Below are 13,449 nucleotides of genomic sequence, written 5' to 3'. Positions count from 1 at the left end.
ACCGGTATACCACGGTCATTAGGACCACTCGTACATTATGGTGTTTGATGAGATTGCATTGTGCTTGTATTGTTCATACACAGTATAGACTCAAAGGAGTTATGATAAACAATCTAAATAGAGTATTAACTTGTTTTGAAATACTCTCTGAATATAAATATACATTAGACACCTGTTTTAGAGTAGGATTTGATAGCCATGCAGTCAGTGTAAATCGGGCATCATCTGCTATTTAAACATCCTCGGCGTAGTTGCAGAACTTAATATCTGTTGGAACTTTGTTTACGTGTTGTGGTTCAAAGTGTGGCGGCGGAGAGTCAAAGCAGAAGTGTTTTTGTTTCGCTGGAATGTGACAACAGCTTTGGTTGAACTTGTGAGCCAGACAGAAAAACAAAGATGAACATTTCTGAAAGATTTATCCAATTTGATCAAGTTTACAGTTAATAGACGAATGACCTCTGACCCAGTCAAATGGTGATCCGCCTGCTAACTGTGTGTATCACTGGCCAAATTATTTTATCGTTTTTATGTCTTCTAAACACTTCTGTTTTTACTGAAATGTGGTCACATGTCGATGTCATATGAGGGCCAGTGAGGTCACATGAGAATGGTTTGGCAGTTATGTGAGAGTCAATGGAGTCACATGAATGAAATTGTGAATTGGTGTGAAGCTGCAGAACAGAACGAAACTGCAAAAACATCAAACTATTTTCCCTTCACTTGTCTTTTGCCTGAAGAGGCTAAGGATGATTTCCAAACAGTTCAGCTCTACAATACATTATTTCCAGTTCTCCACTTCTCTTAGACATCACCATGAACAATTCATACATGGGACCACTTTAACTTCCCAAATATAGAGATTAGTCTAGAAACTTTGACCCCAGACTTTTCTAACCCTGCAATGAAAATGAACCAAATTATAAACTGAGTTTGTTGTTATCGCCCATATGAAACCCAGTGTTGCACTTTACATTACCTTCCTGCAGGGCTTCCGTGGTGCAATTCTCACCAATCCCTCCCAGACACATTCTTGCAGGCAGAAACTCACTGGCCAGACTGGCTCCATTTTCTAGAGAGTAAGAACGAATGTTGCAAACGTTTCCTTGTCTTTTCAAAAATGAAAACCTACATTCTGTGATCTTTAAAGCCGTTGGTCAACAATGATTGCAAGACAGGAGTCTGCCCTCACTCAGAGTTGTGTTGGGGATACGATCCACCTCCAGGATGAAGTCGTCTTTGAAGAAAATGTAGCCAACGATGGAGAAGAGGTAGACCAAGATAAGAGCCAGCACAGCGGTGAGCACGATCGAGCGTCCATTACGAGTAACACTCTTGATTACATTCAGCAAGGTCTCTTCTCTGTATACCAGGTCAAACAGCTACAGAGGCAACACACACACGTTAACAAAAAGGATGAACACTTAAAAATAGATTCATGTGAAGTGACTTAAGGACGTATATAGTGCATTACGTTAGGTTACATAATACCATCATCTGCATACAGGGAGGCCAGTGTTTGATGCTCGTTGAATGTGAGGTTACACAAGAAAGTACAAGAAACAAATAGGTTTGTTGGATTCAATTTGCGGGGTTTTTTTCTATTACGCTGAATCAGCTCAGTTTTCTCTGTCTGACATGAATTACATGATTTTTCAGCATCTTGTTATTAAAAAAATATGGAAATATGTTGCACTGCATCTGCAGAGGAGCTGCTTGGGCCCGTGTGAATGGAAGACGTTATAAAGCAGACCTGAGGCAGTTAACACCTCCACAACAAGAAAAAGACAGAAACACCATTGAAGCACAATATCAGGCATCTTCTGGCAAGTAGGATATATATGGAAAGCTAAGGCTACATTCAGAGAGACGAGTAATATTTTACTCATGGTTTTAATTTAAACCTGCTGCCCTTCAGAGTAGGTTTGTGTGATTGTTTTTGCAAAGCATCTGTTCTTAGTGTGTGTGTGTGTGTGTGTGTGTATTCACAGGGTGTGTGTGTGTTTCTCTCACCAGCAGACTGTAGAAAAAGACATGGACAAACACCCCCAGAGAGCAGATGATGAGGTAGAGGAGGTGGTAGAGGAACTCAAAGTCAAACACCATGGCTCTGTAGCCCCGTGTGAAGGTTCCTCGGTTCCCCACGAAACTTATCAGGAAGATGATTTTATTGCACACCTGGAAGATGAAGTCTCTTTAGTGATAACAATAATGGACAATCAACTGTTAATAATTTAAATATTGGAAAGTCGTGGCCTTGGCTCAGGGACAAATACACAAAATGTGGCTTTTCAAGGTAAATGAGGGCACATTTAGTATGTTTACGTGCACATAAGTAACCTGCTTATTGTTTGCTTTCTGCGGTAACTTGGTTTCTTCAAAGATCATTGAAACCAAACACGAGGGAAAGGGATTAACAAAAACCCGGTCAACATGGCCTCTTTGGATGAACCGGAATTCTTGGTCATGTATACACTTAAGCGAGTTGGTGAAAGGGTGTTCTTTTTTCTTTGAACAACAATGCATGTACGTGATCCATTTTAACAATGAAATCTTAAGTCTGACTAAAAATATAACTGAAACTATTGGCGGTTATTTGAAAAATCCACACAGCTGCAAAGCAAAAGAAAAGAAAACACACGGTTCAACAATGTCAAACACAATCAGGGAGACATCCGACTCCTGACCAGCTGCATGTAAACTCAATTTTAGAGCAACCAGGTTACTGCAGTCCATGGTAACGAGTTCTCTGATTTCCTGCATTAACTTGAGCTCTCTCAATAACCCAGTTTCTTTTGTACAGCTAAACGTAGCGATTGAGGAGAGAGATAATCGAGGTGTGTGCAAGACTTTATTTTGTGTGTGTGTGTTTGTGTTTAAGAGCACATCTAGAAAATCTCTAGTGGGTGCAGGGGTGTCGCTCTCTCTTGGCTTCAGTGACGCACTTCTCGCCCTGTAGCGCAGCCAGGCGCTGCCAAGGAGAAGTGTGAGGCCAGGGGGGCAACACCACCGGCAGCCGGTGCACCGGCCTGCCAAGTGGGCATGAGTGTGAGCGAGAGTTGAAAGAAGAACTGGAACTAGTGCGGTGGAGGTTTCTCAGCACGTGAAAGTACATACCCAGTGCGTGTGAATAGGGAAATAGAAATGGTCTTTAACATTTCTCTGGGGAACATTACAAACCACACAGACACACCCTTTCACACAGGAGGAGAACATTTAAAGGGTTAGTTCACTCAATATACAAACATGTTAATCGCCTTTAGCAGCCATGCAGATAGTTTTGACTCAATTTGTCCACATTTTCAGATATTCTGAGATTTCTGCTCCTACTCCAATACAATGGAGGGGAATGAATTTCATCAGAGGTGCTCACACACGGTCAGTTCTCATCGGGACGAGGTTCGTCTGTCGATACTAGAACTTTCATTTGCAATAATGACATGACAAAATAGAAAAGCACAAAACCCTCACATTTCAGAAGCTGGAAACGGAGAACATTCGCCATGATGATTGAAAAATTTAACTATTAATCGATGATGAAAATAGTTGCTGGTTCATTTTTGTTTGGCTCAGTTAATGAACTAATTGTTTCAGCTCTGCAAAATTCCATTTCCTTCCCTTGAATTTGAGTGGCAACACAAATTTCAGAGACGGATATCTCACCAGCCCGGGAACTTAAACCATAACTAACTGCGTGACTGGCAAGTTGGGTGAACTGACCATTTAAAGCAGACTACTCACATTGAAGGCACCCAGAAGGAAGAGGGTGGGCTCCAGGCCAACAGAGAAGATGAGGCGGAGGATGGTGATAATGACGAGGGCACGAATGCCCAGCGGTTGGGGCATGATGACAACAATGGCCAGTGTTGCCAAGATTCCCATCCACAGCAGGGCAGAAAGGTGGGGATCCAGCATCCCTGCAGAAGATAAATGCAGGTGTTAATGCACATGCAAGGACTCTTGCTACAATTGCTGTATTTGACAAGCCTGTAACATAGTGAATTGGTCATACATTGAATATTAATGAATCGTGTTGAGAGGATTACACCGCAGCTTAAAAGAGGCCTTGTCTGTATTTGAACTGTTCTGTCTCTCAGGCAGGCCTTGGGCCTTCATTAGTGAGACTTTTAACTCAGAGTCATAACACCCAAAAGTATATTACGTACTTGTTTTCTGTGTGTGTGCTTTAAGCTTTGCTGAGAGCCTACCTTATTTATTTATTTATTTAAAAGGGACCATGTACAGTTTAAACACAAATGTCTCCATTCGATGCACTGTACCAGATTGTAGCTTAAGCTACGGTAATTTGCATCTGCAGTCCCTTGGCAGGTCAAACAAGAAAACAACAACACAGTAAAAGGAAAAGACATAATACAGAGATATACCACAAAAAACATACAAGACACCCAATACAACGCGACACACAAATAGCACATCAAAACCTTACGCGTCCCTTGATCCCAAGGTAAATCCAGGATTAGTGTCCGAGACATGGGTTTCATGGGGCAATAAATCACTCAGGCTAAAACCCCGGATCAGGTTTGATCAGCCTAAAAACGAGGCCACACCCAACCTTCTGCCTCCGTTACTGACCCCCTTTCTTAAAGCACAGGGCTAACATGTGTGCAAGTGTCCATGTTAGTAAGCACTCTATGAGCGCTGGGCATTGAGTACTCGGAGAAGACAGAAAAGGAAAATAAATGAATGTGTTGGTAATAGAAAGGTAGAAAAAGATCAAGAGAAAATGGTGAAAGACAAAGAAAAAGGAAAATGGGGCAGAACTGCAAGGATTGAGAAAAACAGTGCGAGGGAGTTGTAGTGAATGAGAAGGCAGAGGGGGAGTACTGCGGGTAAGGGAGCCCTCCTTCCCTCCCCTACTTCCTTGACTATCTCCCTCTCCTTCCCTTCCTCCGGATTTCTCTCCCGCCCAATCCCTGTGGAGATCACATGACAGGTGCCACTTACATAACAGCCATCTCTAAAAATACCTCCGCTGAAAGATTCATGAGGAACGGGCCGGGGGCAACACACAGCTCCAGTGATGTGGCAGACTGACAAAGTGGTGCATACGTGCACTCACAAACTGTCTCGCTACCTTGCACTTGCGTTTTTATATGCAGACGGATAATTGTGCGCAACTGTCTGTAAAATCAACAGTTGAGAAGCCTGCAAGCATGCACTGTCGGTGTGTGAGTGTGTGTTGAGTTGATTGGTGCTAACCAAAGCTATTTGTCAAAAGACAAAACAACCTGACCTAGATCCCCTGCTCTTATAACCCGCATTCTAAAGCCCCACGCAAAGGAGGGAGGAAAGGGAGAGAAATGTCTGTGCGTGTGTGTATGTGTGTGTATGTGTGTGTGTGTGTGTGTGTGTCTGTGTGAGTAAGAGAGAGAGAAGGCAGGGGCCCAAAGCCATAAAGTGCCCGTTAAAGCTGGCCAAAGGTATGCTGGAGTCTCACGTGATGTCTTGCACACAAAAAGAGTTCCAGTGAAGAGAAATACAGTCAGACCTGACTCATGTTGTGCACTCAGTGTTTTACGCTGTCTGCAGACCAAAAGGAATTTAAGTTACCTCAACTTAAACTTATGATTGTATTAAATATCGAATGATTTAATTATGCAACTGCTGTATACAACACTAACAAAACACAACAATTAACACCAAATAAATGCTTTTTGTACTTCATTACAAAATTAATAAAATACTGCATTTTGTGTTACCTAGCATAGCTCACAATTTCAACAGATAAGGTGACAAGAAGTAAAGAAGAAGAAGCTTTTTTTGAGGGTTTAAAAACGACAGTGACATTGGTAATGTATTCACCTTGTAAGTCTGTGTGTGAGTCATCATCTCAAAATGTGTCCTGGAGACACCGACTGTAGCAGGAACCACAGAGGCGGTCTACACACACTGCTGGTGTGTAGATCAAAACGTAGGCAGAGTTCGGAGATAGCTGTGGTCTGAGCAAGCGATCTGGCAGTAGGGGGGTAGGATGCCCCCCCCTCTACGCCGCTTGTCCGATTTGCTTGCGGCTAATGTGATCCCATCGCAAGATGGTCTCCAGTGTCATTTGATATTCTTATTGTCATATTCTTTGTTCATCTTTTAAATAAATGTAAAGGGCAATGGTAATTTACATGAGCAAACTTTGTCGTTTTGATTACAACACACTGTTTACATGAATCTATGACGCATGGAGCCGTTTCAGATCAGAAACTGAACCCACTGATGGAGTTGACAAACATCGCAGAGGAGGATTTTGCTGCTGAATAGCTTGCCTCCCCTCTATCTATTATTTTCAAAAAGCCACGTCAGTGCAGGCTGTGACACGTAATAGGCTGTTGGTAGCAGAAAGAAAAACATGTCAGAAAGCCACTTTGTTCCCGTTTTGCATATTTTAAGTCATGTCCTTTGTTTACCATGGTTTTAAAAATAGTCTGTATGCAACCTACAGTGCGTTACATACGCATGTGCCGCTTAGATGCTGCATCAATACAAAATCAACATGCATGAGCGAATTCACGACAGGAAGAGATAAATGTTTTATATTCACGAAAGAGGACCGGGACTAAGATGACTACTTCACAGGAAAAAGCATACAAATGATTCTAAATGATTGAGCCACTGGAAAGGTGAAGTGAGATCTCACACTATTCTTAGTGAAGGGATGGAAGCTTGGTTCGAGCTCCGTTTTAAAAAGCCTGTTCTCACACTCGCGTGTCTTCTCATATGCAACTGACCTGCATGTACACCCTCCAGGGGGTAGAAGAAGCAGACCAGCAGGTTCATCAGCACAGCCAGGTTGAAGGAGATGTTACTCCACACAGACATGTTTCTTGAGCACCAGTACAGGACCGGTTGGGCTGGGGGGGGGGGTAAAGTGAGACATTTTGCTTAAAATTTGATCACGCACAATATGATTTAGATAGGTGGTCTATGAATGTTGTTCTGTTTGTAAATTCTAAGATCGCAAAGTCATCAGATTGTCCAACCAACAGTTCAAAAGTCAAAGATGATCGATTCAAATGATATAAAACACAGAAAAGTGGCAAATTCTCACATTTAGGACCAATATTTGACAATAATGAAAAAGTAATGAATCAAAACATAACTCAATGATCAAAAATGTGTAACAAAGCTTCTGTTGAATAACTGTTAAGTCAACGAATTGTTTCAGCACTAAATTGATTATTACATAACCAAGTTGTAGTAACAACTTGTGAGAGTCGAGCTCAACTGGTTCTCCCTCCTCATACAGGAAATACTGTTACATAAAGTAACATGAGGACATAAATCACAGAAAACAGACAAAACAAACCAGTGAACATTGTTATTGTTTGTTGAAATGTTGATAGTGAAAGGTCAATTTAAAAAGGTCAAAATGAAGGAAAAGACCCTAAAACTTTGACCTTTCACACACAATCTGACTTTTCGTCGAATATTTTGTGGAAGTGGAAAAGAGAAACAGAATCAGGGACTTTTCTCTGTTCGTTGCCTCTTCTGAGCGAGAGACTAAATATGGCTTTGTGTGGGTATGCAGTCTTGTACGTGGATTAGAAATGTGACCGAGTGTGGGTGCCGGTGAGCAAGCATGCTCTCAGTTGCGATTCATAAGGTTAATGTACAAATGTTTCACAACTCAAACAATGTGGAAAACCCCTGTCTGCTTTTAGACAGTGGAAACACGCACACACATAGCACTAGCACACACACACAGGGTGACATTGTTAGCCCTGCTGTAGAGTTGGGGATACGCTTCCTTTTTCCATATCCGCTTCGAGGTCTATCCCCGCATGCATTGGGCAAGAGGCGGGTTAGACTGTCAGTGGGACACGTACTCACGCAACAACCTTCACGCCCACAGTTAATTTGGAGTTTCACGATTCACCTGCATGTCTTTGGACTGAGGGGGGGAAACATGCAAACTCCACATAGAAAGGGCCGTCTGACTGATGGCAATCATTGAGCCACTATGTCGCTACCAAGTTGGGAATCGTCATCACATTAATGAAGAATCAAGTTAATTCATCAAGATTATTGTCACTGGCATCTCTGGTCTGAAGCATTATGTAAACTGTTGAAACAATTAAGACGATGGAGCCAATAAACAAAAATGAATCAGCGACAGTTTTGGTAATTGTTTGACTAATTTATCAAGCAAAATGCAATTGATTCCACCTTCTCAAATGTGAGGATTTGCTGGTTTTGACATTTTTTTTATTTATATATTCAATCTAAAGATATTGAATATCTTTACCAGTTTAGTTAATCAAACTAAACAAGAAATCATGTCATGCTGGGTTGAGTTTTGTGATGTTTTGTATGCGATCACTATTTTCCGATTTAAAATTTAAAACGATTAATCTGTTATTAACACTAATAATAATAACAATGAACACAGTGAATTGAATTAAGAGTATCCAAAATCTCATTGGGGAGCTTTGAAGCGAATTTGCACTTCTCACCAAATCCTGTGCTTCAATTAATTGTGTAGCACCTATAGAAGAGTTTATTCAGCCAAATTCAGGTGAATGATGAAACCCTGTGAATGAACATTTACTGATACAAACGTCGTCCTGCATCCTTTGACATAATTGACCACGACATGCACTACACATGCTCCAACTTGACCCCACCTCTGAGCTTCTTCTGCCAGTTCATCTCATCAAAGAGTTCCTCTGCTCGCAGGAAGAAGTCGTTGATCTTGCTGCCCTGCTCGTCTCTCTCTGTGGTGAAGTAGACTCGCAGCTTTGACTCGGTGGTCAGGAACTCACAGATGTTGGGCACGGGGAACACTATCTCCTCCATGGTGCGGTCCTGGCGCACAATCTGAATAGAGACACACCGTCACCGTGGCATCTGTAGGTCAACATTGTTGTATACTTGCAAGGAAATCATCACAAAATATTGTAAAATGTGTGAAAGTCTACTACAGACTAACGACAAGGACCTCTATCTGAGCAGTGTGTTTGGCGTAGAACTCCAAGGCCTCATCTCCCTCTCCGCTGGCCCCTCCTGGCTTTAACATCATAGACAGCTCCTTATTGTGACGTGCCAACTGTTCGGAAGGAACACAGACAAGAAGTGAGCGTGCCACTCAAAAACAACACCACATGGATAACGTGCGTGTCGCATCATATTCCTTTATAAACAGAGTAATTGATTCGCGAGAGAAAAAGCAGACCTGGTGAGCTAAAATGTAGATGTTGTGTCCAACGTTTCGGGGGGAAGCAGCATCGTGTTCTTCCTCTTCCCTGTTATCATCCTCCTCCTTTGTGTCCTCAAATTCTTCCTCCCCCTGTAGATAGGCTTTCATTATCACTTCCACCTGGACGGGGACACACACACACGCACACAAATCCATGCTCTGTGATACGGAGTAGCTAAGGCAACAGCTCAGTTGTATTTGAGATGTGAAAAGGACACGATGCACAACATCATCTCCTCACCAGCTCTTTAGGCCTCATGTTGCACAGGATCCTCTCTGGGTTCTGGCTGTCGTGACGGCTCTCCATGATTGCAAGCAGCAACTTGGATGCATTGTTCTAAGAGTGACAGAAGAGACAGAGCAGGCAGAGGAAAGAAAAGCTCCAATATAAGAACTTAAACTCGGTCAGTTTCTACATCCAAGGAAAACAGACAGAAACCCGGGGGCTCTAGAAATAAAAGTCACTCTGCAGTTATTTGTCCTGGCAGGCGAGCACAAAAGCGAGTTTATGGACAAATGAATGCCCAGCTCTTATACTTTTAGTGATATTCCATCCTGCTGTGAAAGGAAAGTACTGCACAGTTTTGTTTTCTAATTTCCGGCCCGAGACCCGAAACCCACATCAAAAGGTATCGATTCTTCCTATGAAGCCTTCCTCACCTTGAGCTCCAACACCAGGTCCATCCGCTTTTTCCCAAGTGGGTTGATGTCATTGAGGATCAGGGCGATGATGATATCGATTCCATTGGACTCGTGTGTGGCAATGCAATTCTGAATGACATTTAAAAGAATACAATTATGAAAGAGACGGAAAGTGCCCTCGTACAGTCACAGAGCTGCCCTCTGGCATAGTCTCTTTCAGTACCTGGTTTTCATGGCAGGGGCCTTGGCAGTACTCCGTTAGACTCTCCAGAGTTTGGTTGATGAGGGCTACGTTCTTCTCGTTGATGTACAGTCCCAGTAGACCGAGACCCCCTGTGGTGCTGCCGCAGATACAGTCCAAGAACTGAAGAGTCTCACACACAAGGTTGTAGTTGTTCTTGTTGTTTTGACAGCGAAGAAAGTTCTGAGGAGATGAAAGTGGTTGGGTTTGTGTGACTGGGACTGACAGAACTGGATGCAAACCGAAAATAAACCAATCAAAACCAAATCAGTGAAACCAAACAGTAAATTGTTTAGCTGCAAATTAACATTCTGTCATTTACAAATCACTCCTCTGTTAGTCAGAACTCAGAAATATGGATGCTAACTCGCTCTTTGGTCTTCTTAAACCTTCCACTGTGTTAGCCTTCATCTGAACTGTTGAACTTGACTGTTCCATCAGAAACGGGCCAACAGTCACTGGGCAGGAATGTTTGCAGGATAGTGCGCTGGAAATCTTTCCAGAAGGGTTTGTTCACCGACAGGAACCGAACTTCTTACATTCTAATAAAAGCAATCCGAGTGCTGAAAAAGTCAGCGACAACCAGGAACAATTTCTAGACCCACAAAATACAAAAGAGGCTAACAGGATATGTTCTCATAAAAACTAAAGTACAGAGTGTTACACAGGAAAAAGCAGATTTTTTTTCCTGTGTAACACTTTTTTTTATTTTAAACATGTGCCAGAGAAGCCTTCTCCATAGCCTAAAGAAGTCAGGTCTAGCCTGTCATACAAATCTCAATGGTGATTAAGCGATTTAGCATCGGTAATAAAACCACGAGACCCGTGTTTTAAACCCGCAACGAAGACACAAAAGAATGCAAGGATAAGATGCCAAAAACATGGTTTAGCGTAAGAAAGGAACTGTAGTCAAGCGTGATCCCCAAAGAAATCAGTCTTTCCCACCTGTAGGTCCCGGTTGTGATTCTCACAAAGCAGCTGGAGGAAGCGAAGGATGGGCTGCATGATAACAATTACAAAACTCATTTCTCCCTCGTCCTGGTTCTTGTCCCCAGTGCTGGGGTGGCCGTCGGCTGAGTTGAAGTGGTCCTCAGGGTCTGCTTCACGCCGGTATGAGTTAAAGGCCTTCTTGGTAGCAGTCGAGGCCTCTAATAGCTGCTCTCTCACATCCTCTGTCATGACCACCGCTGAGTCTTTAGCTAAACAGAGACAGGCACCAAACAGGGACTATGAAATCAGTCGAAAGCCACAAAAATCCTCTTTCTACTCTGGATTTGCAAACAAAGTTGAATCATCTAGGATATATATGTAGCTCGTCTTAGCATCCTTTGTTGGCAACAACCTGACGTAAATTCATACTTCAGATCATAGTATGTGACCTCTGACCTTTTTTGCGTACAGGGACGTCTTTGTCCTGGCTGTCATCGTCTCTCTTTCTGTTTCCCAGGTCGCTGGTATTTACCGTCACCGTGGCTTTGATCTCCAGCTGGGCCAGCTTCATACGGTCGTAGAAAACCCTGAAGAACTTTTCGGATTTCTTGTCTTTTGTCAGACGGCAAAAGAACGAACGCTAGAAACAAGAAACAAGAACAGAAAAAACCAGAGATTGTGGATGTTATGGTCTTGCTTAATGCACTTTTGATAATCGATTCATCGTGTCAATCATTCTCCAAGCAAAAACAGAAGCTCCTCTGGTTCCAACATCTCAATGTAAAGATTTGCTGCTTTTCTCTATTTCATACCATTTCAAAAGATCAACATTTTTCACTGTTTCCTGACATTTTATAGACAAAAAAAAACTAAAACTGCTTAAGCGCTTATCGAAATAAAGCCCTAATATAAATGACCACATGCACTACAAAATCAAAATTTGATTTCTCCCTCCAAATTTGTATTATGCCACTGATAAGTTATAGAGTGCAGTGAACTAAGGTCAAAACGTGAACATGATCCTGGGACAGGAAACAGACTTTAGGTCGGTTTGTTTAAAATTCATTGTGTACACATTTTCTATTACATATGGGGAAACCGATCTTGACGGGACCGTCACAAAACATTATATAACTATAGTGATGCAAGTCTGGATTTACTACGATGGGAGGGTTTGAACGCTGAAGTTATGGCTGTAGAATGGGGTCATGCTAAATTGGAACACTTTGGAGCCTGTGAACGCAATGTTTACACCATGTTTCAGGGACAGGGATGTTGTTTTGATTATGTAATCTGCTGCAGCCTATGGAAAGGCTTCGACGCGCAAAAGCAGTCTCACCAATCACCAATCTTACGTGGTGAAAAGTGACACAAGAGGGAGAAGCCTACACAGATAAAGAAACAGAGTTTGGAGGGGGGGGGGGGGGGGGGACTGGGAAAAATGAGTTAGCGGCGAAAGACACCAAAGAGGGAATAAGGGAGTAAAAAAGCAGAAGATTGAGAGAGGGGAAACGAGAGCAAGAGATAGGAAGGGAATGCTATCAGACAGTATCTAGGCCAGTGCTCAAAGTTGTTACATAACCATCTGTCTTTTCAGGTTAGATGTAAAACTGGGCTACGAGAGAAAACCAATAAATTAAAGTCACAAGGAAAGCGTTCAGCAAAATGGACAAAACAAGCCTCGCTTCTCCGACTTCAATGAGACTGTGAGGGTGTTTGCACGAAGGATTTTACACGCATTGAAATGTTAAACACACGGCGAAATCTTTTCATTCCAAATTGAGAATAAACAACGAGCCAATTAAGTAGCCAAACAAGACAGCGTGTGCAGCTTATTAACTGAACACAGAGCTAACACAGTTTTTCTACTGAATCGTGTCGCTTCCATAAGAAACGACAACATAACGGTGTGCTTGTGCGCCAAAGCAGATTCCTGAGCCTCACTGTGCCCCACCCCGGCCCTCCACCACTGAGCAGAAGCCCTCCTGCACGTACACACTCTGCCAACACTAAGGAAAGAGGAGATAGCAGCGTGGGGAGGGGTGTGTGTCTGTATTAGGGGGGGGGGGGCTGACAAGCAAGGCCATCACGCAACTAACAACTTGACGACAGAGTGGAGACGGCAGAGACGAGGATTAGCTGCACCGCTGGCAAAACACTCACAGCTCACAACTCACAGCATGCCCGAGGAGGGAGGTGATGGTCATTCCTGGCTGTCTGTCTGTCTCTGCTCACATTACAGTGTCCTCCTACAGGCCGCTAAAATGTGGGCCTTCGAGGGGGGGGGGGGGGGGGGGGGTTGTTGAGGCATGAGGCCCAGGGTAACACACATGGATTGGACCAGAGCAAACAGAGAGAAGCCCCCCTACCCTTCACCATTACATAACTCACACAGAAACAAACACACTTGTACAGTACAAGCACACACAAG

The 13,449-nt window shown here is 43.0% G+C and overlaps 1 protein-coding gene across 1 annotated transcript in view; it reads right to left on the bottom strand.

The window, feature by feature from the left end:
- LOC306775503 (inositol 1,4,5-trisphosphate-gated calcium channel ITPR1-like) overlaps positions 1–13,449 on the bottom strand; it is a 59,060-nt gene that overhangs the window by 5,826 nt on the left and 39,785 nt on the right. Inside the window, exons 41-53 of the mRNA XM_079265948.1 lie at positions 11,475–11,658; positions 11,034–11,287; positions 10,071–10,271; positions 9,866–9,976; positions 9,447–9,542; positions 9,182–9,325; positions 8,948–9,055; positions 8,634–8,826; positions 6,738–6,860; positions 3,739–3,914; positions 2,011–2,175; positions 1,190–1,379; positions 977–1,069 (exon numbers count right to left, since the gene is read on the bottom strand). Coding sequence (XP_079122074.1) covers positions 977–1,069; positions 1,190–1,379; positions 2,011–2,175; positions 3,739–3,914; positions 6,738–6,860; positions 8,634–8,826; positions 8,948–9,055; positions 9,182–9,325; positions 9,447–9,542; positions 9,866–9,976; positions 10,071–10,271; positions 11,034–11,287; positions 11,475–11,658 — 2,038 coding nt within the window. The remainder of the gene's footprint in view (positions 1–976; positions 1,070–1,189; positions 1,380–2,010; positions 2,176–3,738; positions 3,915–6,737; positions 6,861–8,633; positions 8,827–8,947; positions 9,056–9,181; positions 9,326–9,446; positions 9,543–9,865; positions 9,977–10,070; positions 10,272–11,033; positions 11,288–11,474; positions 11,659–13,449) is intronic.

Source organism: Melanostigma gelatinosum (assembly GCF_949748355.1).
Source record: "Melanostigma gelatinosum genome assembly, chromosome: 3".
Lineage (NCBI taxonomy): Eukaryota > Metazoa > Chordata > Actinopteri > Perciformes > Zoarcidae > Melanostigma > Melanostigma gelatinosum.
Note: the sequence above shows the minus strand (reverse complement) of the source record. Positions and strands in the feature narration are given on the sequence as shown.